At 51.5% G+C, this 18674-nt stretch overlaps 1 protein-coding gene across 4 annotated transcripts in view; it reads left to right on the forward strand.

The window, feature by feature from the left end:
* The first annotated feature begins 2284 nt into the window (after nucleotides 1-2284).
* Nucleotides 2285-18674, forward strand: part of NUDCD3 (NudC domain containing 3) — a 57635-nt gene continuing 41245 nt past the window's right edge. For 2 of the 4 annotated variants that reach the window (XR_003204648.2, XM_025853063.2), the window contains exons 1-2: nucleotides 2337-2614; nucleotides 6886-7187. Coding sequence is in view for 3 of the 4 variants with exons in the window: in XM_025853063.2 (XP_025708848.1) it covers nucleotides 2423-2614; nucleotides 6886-7187 (494 nt within the window). In the remaining variant the exon portion in view is untranslated. Of the gene's footprint in view, nucleotides 2615-6885; nucleotides 7188-18674 lie in introns of all 4 variants that reach the window. The other 2 variants (XM_073885067.1, XM_073885069.1) reach the window with 2 other exon arrangements.

Here is an 18674-nt window from a genome sequence, read left to right on the forward strand (position 1 = left end):
TCAACAGGAAAATAGTCTATTTCCCTCCATATGTTTATTCCTTCAGTATGATATGTACTGTATGGACCCATGGTTATTCATTTTGTAGTTTGGGTTCTAATATGATACTACTTCATTGTGTTGCTCAGATTGTTCCAGCTTGGGCCATTGGGAGCTCTCTCTGTTGGCTCCTATGTCCCTTTGTCATACTCCCATCATGGAAGGTTTTTCCTTTTTTCCTTGCTCCTTGGTGCTACTATCAAGTTGGTCCAGGTTCAGCTTGTATATTTTCTGTCCCAGTCCGAGAATCAGCCATTTCTCCAAGAAGTCCTGGCCCTTCAGTTGGAGATGGGATTCAAACCCAGGATCTGGCACTCCGTGTGCACTTTGCTGCTGGGGCATTGCTGCTCTTGGGCTCTCTCAGCCGGGAGAGCACTGAAATATATGTGTGTAAACTGACACACGTATGTATGTGCCCATTTCTATAAATATCTATACACATAGCCATCTGTAGCTAGAGGAAGCTTAACTTAGGTTCATGCTGATGCTTCCAGCTCTAATTCATCGCCACACGGAATCATACTGGACTCCTCCCTGGCTTCTCTGTCAGTAAGCTCCCATGCCAGTAGTGAGAAGCCTCATTCCACCACCCACACAACTTGCTTGATTGCTCACCTCCCTTATATGTGGGTAGTATTTTCACAGATGATAGCCCACACCCCCACGGGAAACAACTTTAGGATGAAGCATCTCTTTTTAGCTCCTTTTGCCTTTAGTCTTAGACTCCGTTCATTTCCAGACGTACTTAGGTCAGCCTTTTATCTCTCAGACCCTTCAGTGAGGCTGCTTCACACATTTGTGATGCGATTTGTTTTGCTACATTCTGCATTCCAGTCTGGTGTTACAAAATCATGCCTGTGAAAGATCCATTCAAAGTCAGGACAGAACAATGGGTATTAATGTTACAATTATGAAACACTGATTGATGTTTCAGGTTCCATATTACAGCTCTTAAGAAACTACCACCTGTTCAACTTTGGTTACAAAAAATAATGCTTTTATTTGAAAAGACAATGAAAATACTCCTCTCATTTCCAACTACAGTCTGTTTAAGATGGGGTTTCTTCATGCATTTCCATCAAAACAACATATTGCAATGCAGTGAACGCAAAAGATGCGAGAATCTTGCTATCTTCAATGAAGCCCAACATTAAAGGGATTTGCAGAAGAGTAAAACTATGCTACTCTTCTCAGTAATCTTAATTGCTTTGAAGAACATTATTCCTTCATAAAAATGTTAATATGTAATGTGCTTTTCATGGTTATTTAAAAATGAATAAGTATGTAAACATTTTGTCAGTTTTAATATCTGATATGGTAACTATAAGAACGACCCACATAAAAGGTCTTCGCAGTCTTCAATAAATGTTAAAGTGAAAATGACTCCAAGAAGTTTCAGAACCACTGCCCTAGGGCAATTCATCTGGTTCTGACTTTATTTACAATTAATTAGAGCCCCTAGATTATGAAGATACCTGTTCATGGGTAGATCCTAGTCCAGTCGAGATGCAAAGCATTTCTATCCACTAGAGAAGTTAACCTACGGTTTTATCATTTTGTAGGACACCAGCCAGCTTTGTACAACCTAACAATCTTACTGTTTCTCCAAGTGTGTATAAATACCCAGTTCCTCCAAATGCTCTTGGACCCAGTCCTGCCATGTCACTGCTTCCTTCATTAATTCAGCCTCGTTGAACGGCATCTTTGGCATGTGTTCACTCGGTGTCTGAACGGGCGTTCTGTTTGCACCTGGGCGGACACCGAGGCTATCACGTGCGCCGTGCGTTATGTTGGCAGACGATGCACACGCCAGAGCACGCTACCCACGCGTATATATGTGTATCTCACGACGATGGCACGGCAGAGTCTCCACTCCGCACCGAGCTCTTTCCGCTGAGTATTCGTGCCTTCGTCACCGTGCATTCACTCCCGGCGCCGTGAACCGGACACACACCGCCCGCTGCGGGGACCCGGGCCCCCAAGACCGGCTCTCCACCCAGAAAGGGGCGGAGCTCCTCCCACCACGTGACAACACCGGCGCTCACGTGACGCGGCCCGAGCCGCCCCTTCCGCCCGTTTGCAACATGGTTGCTGGGCGCTCTCGGTCCCGCCGTCCCGGGCCTTCTCGCGCCTAGGAGCCACTTAGGGGCTGGCGTGGGCTTCTCCGCGAGGTTGCCAGGGAAAGCCGGCCGGGCGGCGGGGGCGGGGCTCGCGGCAGGGCGCCCCGGTGCCTCCCGGCCGGGCCCGACAGGCGGCGGCCGGGCGGGCGCGGACCGGAAGTTGCGCTGGCGGCGGAGCCGTTACCGCAGCGTGCCGGAAGTGGCCGTGGGCCGGCGTCCGGGCCGCGCCCGCAGTGAGCAGCGTCTCTGCGGCCGGCGACGCCATGGAGCCCGGGGCGGCCGAGCTGTACGACCAGGCCCTGCTGGGCATCCTGCAGCACGTGGGCAACGTCCAGGACTTCCTGCGCGTGCTCTTCGGCTTCCTCTACCGCAAGACCGACTTCTACCGCCTGCTGCGCCACCCGTCCGACCGCATGGGCTTCCCGCCCGGGGCGGCGCAGGCCCTGGTGCTGCAGGTAACGCGCGGCGGGCGGGCGGCCCCGGTGCAGGGCAGGGGGAGCCCGCCTCTCCCGGCCTCAGTTTCCCCCTCCGACGCTCCCCCGGCCCCGCCTCCCGCGGCCGCGCCCGCGAGCTCGCCGTGGCGCCGCTGGAGTTCCTGGCCTGCGGGAGCGGGAGCGGCCGGCGCGCGGGGCGCTCGGGTGTGGGCGGGAGCCCGTGGGCGGGCGGGGAGGTCAGGGGTCCGGCCGTGGCTGCGAGGCCAGGTCACAGCCGTCCCCGCGGGGCGCGCTGCCTCCGCGCTGGGGACGGGGGAGCGGGCATGGTGCAGCGAGCAGGTGTTTACCGACGGTGTGTGCGTCGTCAGCCGCCGCACGCATCGGCCGAGCCACCGGCGATGAGCCTGGTAGGGGACGAGTCTCTTCTTGGGACGTGGTCGCCGCGCGTGGTCCCGACACGGTGACAACCGCGCAGGGCCGGCCAGGGAACGGGGTAGAAGCGGTGGTTTGGAAGTCAGAGAAACGTCTTGCAGGGCAGGTGGGGTTGAGCCTGTCGGTAGGAACCTGAGAAGATAGAACTGCTGGTGGCACCTCCCACAGCTCCGTAGCGCTTTATAGTTTGTTGGGCGCTAGCCGATGGTGTCTCCTGAAGTCTTGCAGCAAGCTGCGGGTTGGTCGGGTGTCACGTTCCTCAGTGCTTGTGTGTGGAGACGCAGAAGCTCGGGGTGTTGGAGGGACCACCAGAAATGATAGGCTCCGTTCTGGTGCTTCAGCGGCCGAGTGCCATTCCAGTGGTCGGAAAGTGTCGGAGGGCTTCTCAAAGGCCCTTAGGGAGGTCCCGGTGAAATAGATATGGTCCAGCCTTATGTGGCAGATGAAGTGCCTTTTCAGCAGGGTTAGGTGATTTCACCAAACTCCTCACGGAGCTGGAACGCAGAACCTCATCTTTAGGATTCCGGATCTTTCCGCCCTATTATTTCGTCCATAGCAGGGTGGGAGAACATCAGTAGCTTGCAGGAAAGATGTGGAGAAGCAGAAAGAAGGTTTACTGAGCACCTAGTATGTACTAGTTGCCACCTCAGGTGTTACTGTCTTTAATCCCACGAACCTGAAAGGTTGGTCTTTGCCCTTGTTTTACAGATGATCTGGTCACAGTGTATGAAATGGCTGTTATGTCTCAGGCTTGGTGACCAGTTTAACGAAGGGATGAGTCGGAGATGACCTGTGGTTTCAAACCTGGGTGACTGAAATAATGATAATGTGGTCACTGAACTGTGCCCTGAGTTGAGGGGGAGAAGCTTAGTGTTAGACAAGTTAGAAAAGCAGACGGAAGTCCCTGCTCGTGGGCTGTTGGAACCATGGGACAGGGTACTGCGGGAGATGAGGAACCAGAGTGGTTTCAGGGGAAGAAGAGCTGACCGTGGAGGGCAGCACCTAGGGGGATGATCCAGTGGAGGGATGGGAGAAGCAGGGGGCTGCATGCACGGTTGGGGTTGGAGGGAGTGGGCAGGGCAGAAGGGTGCACAGAAACCCCGGGGCCGCTTTCCAGCGTTTCTGGAGTTGGTTCTCCGCAGTCTGCGGTGCCTGAGGACCTTTAAGAGAGCAGACGTGCCCCGGATGTTTTGTTGGGCAGCTGAGGGCGAGTCCCGGGGAGCTGTTGTTCTCTGTTTGATACCCTGTGCTCGTCCTGGGTCCAGTTTGAGAAGCCTGCTTAGTGAGGCCTGTTGCCCAAGAATCAGGAAAGACGGCTCCATCTGGGCCTCATTGAACCTGCTGGGAGAGTCCTCTGTGTCAGCAGAGAAGGTCGACCGGAGGTCACAGACATCTCTGTCAGCCCCACAGAGCTGTGGTTGCAGAGCGTGGAGCCACGGGAGAGGCAAAGCAGGCGGCAGGTTAGAGGATAGAGGAGGGCGGAGGGGGGCAGAGTCGGCAGATGCCGTGGAGCGTCGGGCCCTGCGTCCAGGGAGCTCCCAGGGCTGAGGGGACAGAGTTAGGATGAGTGGCTCTGAGGGTGAAGTCAGGTGCTATAAACACGGGGCTGGGAGGTGTCGTGTCCGGGGCTCAGGTTCCCGGAGGGAGTAGAAACGGGTCTGGGATCAATGCCTGGTTTCCGCCTTAGCATCACATGGGTCTTCCTCTGCGTGTGTGGCCTTTCTGTGGAGTGCCACTTGGATGACTTCTTGTATTCCTCTTTGGCCGGCGGGACCTCTGGCGGTTCCTTAGCTTCTCTGGGCTTAGTTTTTCTTCATCTTTGAAACATCAGTGCTGGACCGCGCTCACAGCATCTTCCTGAAGGTTTTAAGAGAACATGATAGCATTTGGCGTAGTTCAGTAGCTCGTGACCTTTTGTTTTGTCTTCCTGCTCTGTGCAGGGAATGGGACTATTTGATAGATGTGTGCATTCTAGCCTCTTGGAACGGGGCTCCTACCCACCTGTCACCGTTTTTTTAGAGCAGTTTTAGGTTCAGGGCACAACGGAGGGGCAGGTACAGAGTTCCCGAGCACCTTCTGTCTCCACCAGAGGGGGCCTTTGCTACAGTCCATGAAACCGCGCACCTTCCACCCCGGAACACCCAAGCCCTGGTTGGCTTTAGCGTTCTCTCTTAGTGATGCGCATTTTCTGCGGTTTGGACAAACATATAACGACAGGTGTGCACCACACAGAGATGTTCCACTGCTGACAAAACCTCCCGTGCTCCACTTACGCATTCCTTCCCCCCACCCCACACTTACGCATTCCTTCCTCCCACCCTCCACTTACGCATTCCTTCCCCCACCCCACCCTGGCCGCCTGGGTCTGTCGTTTCACCTTTTCCAGAATGTCCTAGAACTGGAGTCATGCAGAATATGTATAGACTTTTTTGATTGGCTTCTTTGACTTAGTAACATGATTTCAGTTTCCTCCAGGTCTTTTCACAGCGTGATAGCTCATTCCATTTTAGCAGAGAGTGATAAATATTCCCTTGTCTGGATGGACCGTTCACCCACGGACAGACACCTTGGTTGCTACCGACTTGGGGCATTTATGAATGACGCTGCTGTAACACCCGTGAGCAGGTTTCTGTATGGATGTGTTTTCAGCTCCTTTGGGGACATAGCAGGGAGCGAGGTTGCTAGATGGGGTGTAACACTTGTCCCCCCCCAGCCCCCCAAGGAGGCTCTCCCAGCCTTCCTGCCTCCAGCTACCGTAGATGGCCCCACGTCTCAGAGCTGCGGCATCTCCTCCGGTAGTCTTCTGGGGAACATGCGCCTTTCTTCAGGGTCTGCTGCAGAGCCCCTTCCTCCCAAGGAACTTTCGTAGATTTCCGGGACTGGAGTGTGCATCTGTATGCTCATCGTGAGGGACCACAGCTGCTCCTCACGCCCCTCCTGTTGGCACTGCCGCGAGTGGGTCTGTGTCCGTGAAAGGTGCACACAAAACGCCATGCTTCCAGTGTCCTTTGTGAGTGGAGAGTCCCAGCGCTTGTATGGATGTCACTGTGTCTCAGGAAAGGGTAAGGGCTGGTCCTCACACCACAATGTCGAGTTCTTAGAGGGTGGGAGCTGTCGTTTGGATTTTTTGTGTTCCTTGCCCACTGTAGGCACATGGTTGTTTGTGGAATTGATTGCCAAGTTCTCTTTCTTTTTTTAAAGATTACATATTTATTTATTTGTCAGAGAGAGCGAGCGCATTAGCAGGGGAGAGGCAGAGGGAGAAGCAGACTCCCTGCTGAGCAGGGAGCCCAATGTGGGACTCGATCCCAGGACCCTGGGATCATGACCTGAGCCGAAGGCAGACGGTTAACTGACGGAGCCTCCCCAGGCGCCCCCGTTGCCAGGTTTCTGAGAGCCACATGTCCCCTGCACCTGTGCAGTGTGGGGAGACAGCAGCAGCCTGGTTCTCCATGCTTTGTGGGTTCAACTCGATTCTCATCTTCTCTTGAGCCTGAATTGTTGGCACCTTTACAGCTCTTGGTACCAGGACGGTGTGTTCTTTCTGTGGCACACGAGTCTTACTGGGCGCTGTGAATAAAAGGAGGACAGAGAGACCACATAGTGACGCGTCCTTTGGTCCCCGGAGTTGGGCTCGTGGGCATGTAGGTATCATGGCTTACAGGGGTTCACTTCTGCTGATACTGGAACGCCTGTTAAAGATTGCTTGGGAGCAGCTTCGGGTGAAGCTGAAGTGTGTTTGCGTTGTGCTAGTGGGAACGCGTTGTGGTCTCCTGTTTTGTCATTCTCTTCTGAACTGCGGCATGTGTGGGCTAGTACTGGGCAGCCGAACTCATTGCTGGATTGCTGTTTGATTTTAGGTATTCACAGCCTTTGACCACATGGCCCGTCAGGACGACGAGAAGAGGAGGAAGGAGCTGGAGGAGAAGGCCAGGAGGAAAGAGGCAGAGGAGGCTGTGGCGGCCGCCGCCGAGCAAGAGCCAGTCCCAGCCCCGGGACAGGAGGTGGAGGTCGGCCCCGGCGCAGACTCGGGCGGGCCTCAGGGACCACCGGGCCCACGGGGTGCCGGGCCGGAGGTGGCCCCCAGCTCGGGGGAGGCAGAGCCTCCGGGAGCTCAGGCGGGTGCCGCCGAACTTCCGAAGGAACCCCCAGGTCTTCCCAAGTAAGAATTTCTACTTTGCAGTTCCTTTCTTGCTTGGCAGCTGGTGGTTGGTTTGGTCCATTAGTGGTTCTCACGTGGTACCACTCCGACTCTGTGTCTGCATTTATGTTTGTAAACCACGTTACGGTGCTTTGGTCACACGGGACGGGAGGTCAGTTGGCTGCTGTCTTTTCCTCCCTCTAAGGCAAGGTAGTAAGCTGCCTGTCGTACGGCCAGTTCAGAGCCACAGTTAGAGCCCTGGGCGCCCAGAGGCCTTCCCTGAGACCTGCCTGCCTGTGTGGCGGCTGTGGCTCGGGGTTTCGGCTCTGTCCTTTCTCGCTAGAGCACTGCTGGGGCCTCCAGTCCTGTCGGTGGGATGGGTGACCGTGGGCCCAGAGTCCCCTTGGAGACTGCCCCTTAGTAAATGGATTACCTGCCACGCAGTGTTACCTGTGGCTTGGTTGTGTCCTCCGTAAAGTGGAGGTGAGAGCGCCGGCACCTGCCTCAGGCTGCTGCCGCTGTCACTGGGCCCAAGGCTGTGCGGCTGGCGCGGCACCCTGGTTGCCGGTCCTTCACTGCCCCACGTGGGCGCGCAGGTATCCTGCTCGCTCCCTGTGCAGGTGCCGTGGCGGGCTCTGAAAGGCAGCCTGATGCTCCCGGCCTGCTCCGTTCTAGCACAGTGCACCATCTTCCGTCTCGGATAGGACTGCTCCCGCCGTTGTCCCCGTCTTAACTTCCCTGTGGGTCTTCCTTCTCTGCGCACTGTCTCTGACTGACCCCTTCTCGTGTTTCTCTGGTTCCTGGACGGCGCAGCAAAGCTGACAGCCTGCAGCGACATAAAACGCAGAGTGGGGGGGTACATTTTGTGAAGCTGATGTGAGGCAGAAGTGCAGAGGCGAGAGGCCAGGCTGGACCGAGGGGCTCAGAGACCGCGGTGTCGGGTGCACGAGTCGGCTGGTGCTGAAGAGCAGGGCGTGGATATGGAGCTCGGGGCAGGAAGGGGCAGAGTAGGGTCGGGGACCTGGGTGTGGGCCGGCTCTTGGGCAGAAGGCAGAGATCCGACAGTTTCTTTCAGCCCAAAGAACTTTTTCCGACGTTTCCTGTAGTGTAGTGTGGGTCTGCTTCTGAGGCGTTCTTTCAGCTTTCGGTTGTCTGAAAATGTTTATTTGATCCTCATTTCTAGGAATGTGTTTGCCGTCTCTAGAATTCTAGGCTGACGCTTCTTTTTCAACACCTTAAAGAATTCTGTTGTCTTCTGATAAGAAGTGAATGTTCTTTGTTCCCCTTTATGGGTCCCCCGGGTGCTTGTAAGATATTTATGATTAGTCTCAGCGATCTGGTTACCACCTGTTTCGGGGTGGTGTTCTCCAAGTTTGTACCGCTGGGGTTTCTGGGCTTTGTTCTGCCCCTGTTGTGTGTACCCCTTTTTAAGACTCTCTTTGTGCCTTCTTGGGAGCAGTTTTTATTGCCCTGTCGTCACCTTTATTATCTTTTCTCCTTTAGTGTCTAATCCTCAGTTAAACTCCTCAGTATGATTTTATTTCATATAATGGACTTTTTGGCTTTGCATTTCCTGTTGGTTCTCTTCTATGGCTTTGATCTCTATCTTCATCGTTTCCCTTGAAGTTGTTTAATATGTTTATAATAGCTGTTTAAAGTCTTGATCTGCCAATTCCATCATTTCTGTAATGTTTTGTTTTGTTGGCTGTTTTCTCCTGATTTGGGGTCACATTTCCCTCCTTTACATATCTGGTAATTTTTTTTTTTTTTTAAAGATTTTATTTAACTTGAGAGTGAGCCAGTGTGTGCGTGTGCAAGTAGGGGGAGAGGGACAGAGAGAATCTCAAGCAGACTCTGTGCTGAGCGAGGAGCCTGACTCGGGGCTTGATCTCAGGACCCCGGGATCACAACCTGAACTCAAATCAAGAGTCAGACACTTAACCCCACTGAGCGACCCAGAAGACCCATATTTGGTAATTTTTTATTGGATGCCTGCCATTGTGGATGCTATGTAGCTGCATCTCTGGGTTTTGTTTTTTTCTTTTAAAGAGTTTTGTTCTCAAAGGTAGTTATTTGCGGATCAATACGATCTTTCCTCAGAAGCTTGTTTTTAAACTTGTGGGGGTGGGTCCATAGCAACTTTGATCCTACAGCTAGTTCTCCTTGTTCTAGAACATGGCCCTGTTGGGTTCTCCAGAATGTTCTGTTGTTGCTGCTTGAGACGGGAACATCTTCAACCCCTTTGTTAGCTTTGGGGTCATGCGGGCTAGTTCCCAGGAGTGCCTGCCCTCCCCGTTGCGTCACACTCACATGGGGACAGTTGACTGCAAAGACCCAGAGACGCTGTGCAGTTTTCTGAGTTCTTTCTGTGTGTAGCTGCCCTCTTCCAGGGGTCTTTGCGTAAAATATTTAGATATCAGAATGAAGACTGAGCATACAGTTACTCACTTTAGTTTTATTTATTCCAGCATTATTCGTTTCAGCACTATTTTGGAAGAAGTGCTGCATTTTCATTTGGGGAATGGTTATGGACATTTATAAACTGTTTTAAAAAAGCTGACCGATGTGGGGATTGTGATGGTCCATTTTCTGTGGCAGCCTGGCCGGGCCCCATCCCTGGGTGTTGCTGTGAGGGTGTTTGGTGGAGGTGCTCAGCGTCCACGACCAGGTCGCTTCAGGTAAGGGTCATCATCCTAGGTGACCCGAGTGGGTCTTAACCGTCAGTTGAAGGGCACTGAAAGCAGAGCCAGGGCTTCCCCGAAGCAGAAGAAATCCATGCCGTGGATGGCAGCTTCACGCCCCTTCTGGCCTGCCCTGTGGATTTTAGAGTGGCTCCGCCGGCCACCACGGCTACATGAGCCTGTTGCTGACGTGAGTCTCTGAATGTGTGTGCGGGTATGCTGCTGGTTCTGTCTCTGGGTGAGCCCTGATGTACGCAGATACTCTTGTCCTGGAATGTTGTCTGGCCACCGCAGTTTTCAAAGTGATGATGAATTTGAAAACATTTGAGGTTGTAGGCCTGCAGAGGAGAAGGCCAGCAGGAAATCGGTGACGAGCAGTGGTTGTCAGGACGTGGTGGGTTTGGGTCTCATTGTCCTCTCCCCCCCAGTACTCTGTTTCCTAATTTTCCTGCAGTGAACATACAGTTTATTTTACTGATTTTTTTTTCATTTTTTTATTATTATTATTTTTCAAGATTTTATTTATTTATTTGACGTGGGGAGGGGGGAGAGCGAGCACAAGCAGGGGGGAGCGGCAGGCTCCCCGCCGAGCAAGGAGCCCGATGTGAGACTTGATCCCAGGACCCTGAGATCATGACCTGAGCTGAAGGCAGACGCTTAAGTGAGTCACCGAGGTGCCCCCCCCTTTTTTTTGCATGTTAAAAATAATTCCTGCTGGAGCAGAGAAGAGCAAACGGTCTTCGTCTCGGAGCGTTGACCCCCTTGCCTTCTCTCTTTCATGGCAAAGTTCAGGGTCATCTTTCACCCGTTGGAAAAAGGATGGCTGGCCGTTCCCGGCACGAGAGTGGATCTTGTGAGACAGTCATATGTCCCCATTACGTTACAGAGGAGATTGGCTTATCATCCAAGGTCTTATCTTGACTCATGGAAGAGGAAAGGAAAGTGAGCAAATTATTGAAAAAATGGAAGAGTGGCTTAAGGTTCTATGCCCAGCATGGAGCCCAGTGCACGGCTTGAACTCATGACCTTAAGATCAAGACCTGAACTGAGATCAAGAGTCAGACACTGAATCAACTGAGTCACCCAGGCGCCCCAAGAGTGACAAGAATTTTCAACAATGAGATTATTTTCTGACAAAACTACTAACTGTACTTTGACATGTATACATAATTTTTAAAATCGTTTCTCATCAATTATGTTTGCTGTTCATGAAGTCATGGCTTTCTTACTGCTCCCCGATGCTACCTCTAGGGCATGGGAAACAGGCCTAAAATGACATTAAAGAATTTACATCAGTAGGAATAATTTTTATTACAAAATTTTTATTTTCTTGATGATATTAAAAAGTCAAGTCTTTGTCAAAAAAAAAGACTTCCTACAGTCCTTATTCGAAGAGAGGATGTGGTTTTGGTTCCCGGGTTAGGAATGGCTGCCTGTTGTTTCATGGGGAGCCAGTTTTTCTATTCTTGAACCAACAAGTTGTGTCCTGGGCTAGAATCAGAGCGAGCGGCATGCGTTTGGTGCCAGCGTGGGTCCAGAGTGACGGGGTGTGTTCCGGGAAATCTGGTGCCACAGGACTGACCCTTCCCAGCACGGGCACCTTCTTTGCCTTCTGGTTGTCACTGGCTTCCTGTGAACACGGCAGGAAGTCGTGGCTCCCATGTCTCGTTGCAGCGGCTGGGCGGTGTCGTGCAGGGTCTGGAGACTGGTGCTCCCTTTATTGGTACCCTCATGCCTCCCGTCCGTGCCCAGGATCGTGTGTCCTATAAACTGTAGCTCTCTGGGGCCCCGCTGACTGAATGACGTTAACGGGGGGGGGGGGCTCTGTATGTGAGCACACAGAAGCCCTGCCTCTCCTGCCCCCCGCCCCCCCATCCAGAAGCGGCTTACCTGCAGTCTGGGCCTGAGCTGGCTGATTGCTGCTACTCCTGTTTGCCACCCCCCTGCTGGTGGTCCTGCCCCGTCAGCCGGGAGAGTCGCACGTACGCTTCTTGGATCTAAACAGGTTCAGCCTGCACACCAGGGAACGAAGTCAGACAGTGCAGGTGTAGGTTTCTGTGTCCTCTGCATGCGTCTGTCATCGGCTGTTTGTTGTGTGCAGTGCGGTAATGGGGCGTACTTAAGCGTGGCGTGCCTGTCTCCAGACAGACGGGGCTCCGTAAGCCAGGGTCCTGCTTGCCTCTTTGGAGTCACCCTGTCCCCCATCCAGGCCTTGCCAGCCATAGCTCTGTTTTCTTCCCCAGAGTTGGTGCAGGGTACACTTTCTTTTGTACGGAATTATATACTGATTTTTATATTAAAACCACACGTACTAGTATTTTGGGGGTCATTGAGGGGATATTTGAGGGCAACTTGAATTGGGTCTAATTTTCCCATCACTGTGAATTTCATTCTGCATCCTGCCCTGCTGTCATTGTCAGGACCTTTCCAGGAAAGATGGGGAATGGGGCCCGCCCCACTGCTTCAAGTGCTCAGTTTTATTCCTTAGAGGGGAGATGGAGTTTGGGCACACAGAGTTCCCTGTGCACACAGGGTGGCGTTTGAAGACGTTATCTGCATGGAGTCGTCCACAGCACACACCCCTACCAGGTGCTGCCTCGAGTCCCAGGCCACAGGCTCAGAGGACTCCTGGGGTGCTCGGATGCTTCCAGAACTGCTGCTCAGCATCACTAGTACCGTGAAAGGAGAGGGAGACAGAAGCCAACAGCATCAGAGGCCCCGTCAGGCCCCTGTCAGAGCTCGGTGGGGCTCCCCTCTTGTGTTCCATGCTGGGGTTCTTGTTCTGCACGGTCGGGGGGGGGGGGCGCTCCTCCCTGGCCTGGGGTCTGGTCCGCGCCGTGGCCGTCGGAGTTCCTGCAGCCCGCCTCTAGGCCGGAAGGTGTCGCTGTAGGTAACGCGGTGATAACTGCACTTGCTGGTGCCGGCCTGTCTGCCTGAATCCCCAGAGGCTGTTGTGCCTTGTCTGGCTTTTGCCTTTGCAAGTCACAAACAGAATTCTTTAAAAGAGAAGAAAGAGAAGGGAGAAACAGCAGAGAGTAAATTATGACGTGGAGATGGTGTCTTTGCCCTGGGAGCTGTGCTGGACGAGGGACAGGTGCTCCCATGCTGCTGATGTTGAGCAGCGGTGTGTGCTGGGTATACCCGGGCTGTCCGCCCCCTGCACAGGATGGGGTGTCAGGGAACCACTGGCGTGCTGACCCCCTCCCGGAGGCCTGGGAGAGCACAGGGTGCTAGGCAGCTGCTTGGTGCTTTCTCTGGTTTTGGTGGCATGGCCTTTGTGTGCAGCTGCTGGAGGGGTACGGGTGCTTCCTGGGCAGGGGTGGCATGGTTTGGAGGGGAGGCTTTAGGCTTCCCAGTCGTACCCTCAGCAGAGGCTTCGTCCTCGTCTTGCTTCTCCTCCCTGGGTCCACTGCCTCGCTCCTCAGTACTCCTGTCCGTGCCCACCCCTCAGCAGAGCCTTGCAGCGCCTCCAGCCCTCCCTTCTCCTGCAGGTCACTGGGCCTCCCCCGAGCCCGTGTCGCATCTCGCCGTCCGCTTGCGCTGCCCGTTCCCACGTGTTTCAGTGCTGGGGCCGAGAGCTCCTCTGCCCTGTGTGAGGGGGGCCCCTGATGGGTGCTCAGCACCTCTCCCTCGGTTCTGGGCCCTCGATGGCCCTAGGGAGGCTGCCAGGAGAGCAGAAGGTGCTGCTCCCTGCCGGGGCATCTGCTGCCTAAGAGCTGGGTTCTTGGGTTTGTCTCTCAGTGGGTCCTTTGCTTGTTGGTCCTGGCCTTTTCAGGTGCCTGTGGCGGGAGGCCCCTTGATGGAGTCACGTGGACATACCGAAACGCCACCCCAGATTCCCACCGCATCGGCTGATGGAGAGGATTGGCTGAGGTCCGTGTGTCACGCCTGCGGAGCGTGGTTCCTGGTGCGCAGGGAGCACTCACGTGGGTGCGGGCTGCTGTTAACAGTACTACTGCTCTTGAACGAAAACAAGCCCTCCATTTCTTTTCTAGTTATGCACAAGGGAGATTATTTGGAAAATACAGACAGGTGTCTAAAGAATAAGAGCATCCCGCTGTTCCCTGTTAACGTTCTGGGAGATTTTCTAGTTTCTTCTGTGCGTGTGAACATGTGTGTGTGTTAGCGTACACACACGCACACATAGAAGTTTACACAGTCGTATTACGCTGCCTTCTTTCTTGCTGAACCTTGTATGCCGAGCCTCCCTGCCTCCCTGTTGCTGATCTGAATTCGTGTCATCCACTGTCGAGCGTTGTGCCATGAGGAGGCTGTTGTGCTCACACGAGGGTGTTGGCTGTCATCCTGTGCTCGGAGAGCAGTGGCCAGGAAGCCAGGACCGTGGGCATGTCTGCCCGCCTTCCCTGTGGACGCACTCTTGCCTGCTCAGGGGTCAGTGACCTCTGGCCTCCGGGGTAGCAGCTGCTGCCTGGCCCTCTGAGCACTCGCTCTGAAACTGCCCCTTCTCTACGAACTTTGGACCTCCGAGCCCTCCACGAGCTGTGATCTAGATCCCGAGGCAGGAAATCCGATTTCGGTTGTCTGTTACGAGTACTTACTTTCTTTCTAGAAGCTGCGTTTTTTTAATTCTGCAATGCATTTATAGCTGACAGACTTCGTTTTTAGAAGAGGTTCGCCTGCACATCTTACAACAGTGACTTCTGTTACCTGTATTCAATACTGAAAGTGTGTGGGAGCAAGGACCTGGCGTCCTAGCCTGTAGGGTGGAGGGCCGCGGGGAGTGCGTGTGTGCGTCGGAGGGAGGGGTGTGGGAAACCTGGGGAGCTCGTCCCCCTGGAAGTGTGTATTTCAAGGTGGAGGACCCAGTGTGCTGCTTTTTACAGGGGAAGAGATTTGCTTAAAATCATGCAGTTAGGGGTTAGGGCCAGGGTTAGGGGGACTCAAGCAAGAGTTCGTGTGCTCAGAGGCCTGAACTTGGATATGTTTGCTTCACTGTGTTAAGAGAAAAGCAACTATTAGCAGAACTATCTGACAGATGCTTTTTAGAAGTAAAAGGACCTGCTTGTAGTTAAATGTTTTTCTAGAACGTTAGAGAATGTAACTTTGTATGCTAGCTTGTTTCTTTTTCATTGAAAAAGACATATATGCATCTTTCAAAAAATGCATTAGGTAGAATTTAAATACAAAGGAGAGCAGTGCTCTGTGAACCCCCATGTGCTCGCGTCAATATTTAAAACCAGTGTTTAGGGGCGCCTGCGTGGCTCAGTTGGTTAAGTGTCTGCCTTTGGCTCAGGTCATGATCCCAGGGTCTTGGGATCAAGCCCCATGTCAGGCTCCCTACTTGGCGGGGAGCCTGCTTCTCACTCTGCCTCTACTCTTCCCCCTGCTTGTGCTCTCTCTCTCTCTCTCTCTCTCTGTCAAATAAATAAATAAAATCTTAAAAAAAAAAAGAGTAAGCTTCCAGTTTTTTTTCTGTATCCTACTTAAATAGTAATAAAGATTTGTTGAAATCTACAAGTAAGGCTCCAGCCACACATCATTTATTTCTCTTTTATTTTCTCACAATGTATTTGTTTAAAAAAAACCCCAAAAAACAAAAGAACAAACCCGGGGCGTCTGGCTGGCTCAGTTGGTGGAGCATGTGAATTTCGATCTCGGGGTCGTGAGTTCAGGCCCGATGTCGGCATGCAGCTCACCTGAAAGAACATCACGCTGTGGTATGTTGAGTTTCCCACTATCTGATTGTTATACGGTGAAGTAAATTGGCAGTTAAATTTAGGGTATTTTTGAAAGTTACAAGAGAGTGTAGTGGAAGTGAGTTCTCCCTAAAGGGGACCATTGTGCATGCTTTCTTTTGCAAATGTTATGTCTTATACAATTTTTATTTTTCATATTTGCATGTATAGTCTCTCTACTGTCCCCCGTTCTGTACACTGTGTTGTGTGTGGACTTCCTGTTACACCTCCGAGGGTGCTGGGGGGTGTCCTGGTGCATCTGCTTTGTTGTGTCCCCCGGTGCCCTGGTCAGGTCCCCATGCTGCAGTGAAGGACCCAGCCTGGCTGTGTTGGAGAACGTTGGAGAGGAGCAGTGGAACCGGGGTTGGCCTTGAAATCACTGGGGCTTTACAGTGCTGATTCCTGCCCCCCCCCCACCCCCCCGCAGCAGTCTGATTGCATTGTCCTGGGTAGGCCATGGGTCAGGATTTTCAGAAGCTTTCCAGGTGACTCTGTAGTGAGATTCCTCCCAACAGCCTCCCAGTATCCCTTGGGCTGTGGCGTCACTCTTTAGAGTGTGATTAGGTTGTTTCTGGGCTGCTGCCGTCACAAATGATGCTGCACTTGTGTCTTGGACAATGTGTGTGAGTATCTGGGGAACAAATTCCCGGGGCAGGAGTGACTGTTTACCAGGGCTTTATTGTAATGTGGTGGTGGCTGTTTTTTTTTTTTTTAATATCTTTTTTATTTTATTTGAGAGAGAGCGAGAGAGCACAAGCAGGGGACCTCAGAGGGAGAGGGAGAAGCAGACTCCCCGCTGAGCAGGGAGCCCGCCGTGGGACTCGATCCCAGGATGCTGGGATCTTGACCTGAGCTGAAGGCAGACGCTTAACCGACTGAGCCCCCAGGCGCCCCAGGGGTGCACGTATCTTTTCAAATTAGCATTTTCATATTCTCTGGGTAAATAACCCAGTAGTGGAGTTACTGGATCATATGGTAGTTCTGTTTTTAACTTTTTGAGGAACCTCCATACTGTTTTCTACAATGGCTGCACCAGTTTGCATTCCCACCAACAGTGCACAAGGGTTCCTTTTTCCCCATATTCTCACCATATTTCTTGTCATTTTCATTTTAGCCATTCTGACAGGTGTAGGGTGGTATCTCATTGTGGTTTTGATTTGCATTTCCCTGATGATCAGTGATGTGGCGCATCTTTTCATGTGTCTGTTGGCCATCTGGTTGTTTTCTTTGGAGAAATGTCTGTTCCATGTCTCCTGCCCATTTTTAAACAGGATTACTTGGTTTTTGGGCGTTCACTTGTATAAGTCCTTTATATATAGATTTTGGATACTAACCCTTTATCAGGTATGTTTGCAAACATCTCTCATTCCATCGGCTGCCTTTTATTTTGTTGACTGTTCCCTTCGCTGTGCAGAAGATTTTTATTTTGATTGAAGCCCCAGTAGTTTATTTTGCTTTTATTTCCCTTGCCTCCGGAGACATATCTAGAAGAATGTTGCTGTAGCCGACGTCAGACATTACTGCCGGTGCTCTCTTTCTAGGATTTTTCTGGTTTTAGGTCTCACATTTAGGTCTTTCATCCATTTTTGAGTTTATCTTTGTATGTGGTGTAAGAAAGTGGTTCAGTGTCATTCTTCTGCATGTTGCCATCCAGTTTTCCCAACACCATTTGTTGGAGAGACTTTTTCCCGTTGGATATTCTTTCCTGCTTTGTTGAAGATTAGTTGACCATAGAGTTGTGGGTCCATTTCTGGGGTCTCTGTTCTGTTCTATTGATCTATGTGTCTATTTTTGTGCCAGTACCATACTGTTTTGATCACTACAGCTTTGTAATAGAGCTGGAAGTCCAGAATCGTGATGCCACCAACTGTACTTTTTCGAGATTTCTTTGGCTATTTGGAGGTCTTTTCTGGTTCTGTACAAATTTTAGGATTGTTCTAGGTCTGTGAAAAACGCTCTTGGTATTTTGATAGGGATTGCATTAAATCTGTAGATTGTTTTGGATATGTAGACATTTTAACAATATTCATTCTTCCAACCCCACGAGCATGGAATGTCTTCCCATTTTTTGATGTCCTCTTCAGTTTCTTTCATGAGTGTTTTATAGTCTCCAGAGCGCAGGTCTTTCACCTCCTTGGTTAAGCTTATTCCTAGGTATTTTATTATTTTTGGTGCAGTTGTAAATGGGATTGTTGTCTTAAGTTCTCTTTCTGCTGCTTCGTTATTAGTGCATAGAAATGTAACAGATTTCTGTATGGTGATTTTGTATCCTGCAACTTTACTGAATTTGCCAGTTCTAGTAGCTTTTTGGTGGAGCCTTTAGGGTTTTCTATATCTAGTGTCATGTCATGTGCAAATAGAGTTTTATTTCTTCCTTACCAGTTTGGATGCCCTTTATTCCTTTCTCTTGTCTGATTGCTGTGGCTAGGACTTCCAGTACTACGATGAATAAAAATGGTGAGAGTGGACTTCCCTATCTTGTTCCTGACCTTAGGGAGAAAGCTCTCGGTTTTTTCCCATTGGGTAGGATATTGTAGGTTTTTCATATAAGGCCTTTATTATATTGAGGTTTATTCCCTCTACGCCTACTTTGTTGAGGGTCTTTATTGTGAATTGATGTTGTACTTTGTCAAATGCTTTTTCTGCATCCCTTGAAATAATCATGGTTTTTATCTTTTCTCTTACTGATGTGATGAATCACATTGATTGAGTTGCAAATTATTGAACCACCCTTGCATCCTGGGAATAAGTCCCACTTGATCATGGTGAATGATGCTTTTAATGTATTGCTACATTAGGTTTGCTAGTATTTTATTGAGAAGTTTTGCATCCGTATTCATCAGTGATATTGGCCTGTAGTTCTCTTTTTCACTGGAGTCTGTCTGAATTTGGTATTAGGGCAATGCTTTTGGCCCTGTTTATCTTGTTCACCCTACATCCCAGCGCCTGGAACGTGCCTGGCACATAGTTGGCACTTGGTGCCAGCTGAGCGCATGAATGATTCAGGTTTAAAGTTGGGTCAAAAAATAACCCTTTGAACTTGAGCACATCTAAGGAAGGCTGTGACCTAGTAACATTCTGCGCCCCTTGAGTTTTCAGAGTACTGCCTTTCACACTGGCATCTGTTTTGC

Source organism: Callorhinus ursinus, unplaced genomic scaffold, assembly GCF_003265705.2.
Source record: "Callorhinus ursinus isolate GAN/ISIS: 27379988/994484 unplaced genomic scaffold, GSC_fseal_2.0 scaffold60, whole genome shotgun sequence".
Lineage (NCBI taxonomy): Eukaryota > Metazoa > Chordata > Mammalia > Carnivora > Otariidae > Callorhinus > Callorhinus ursinus.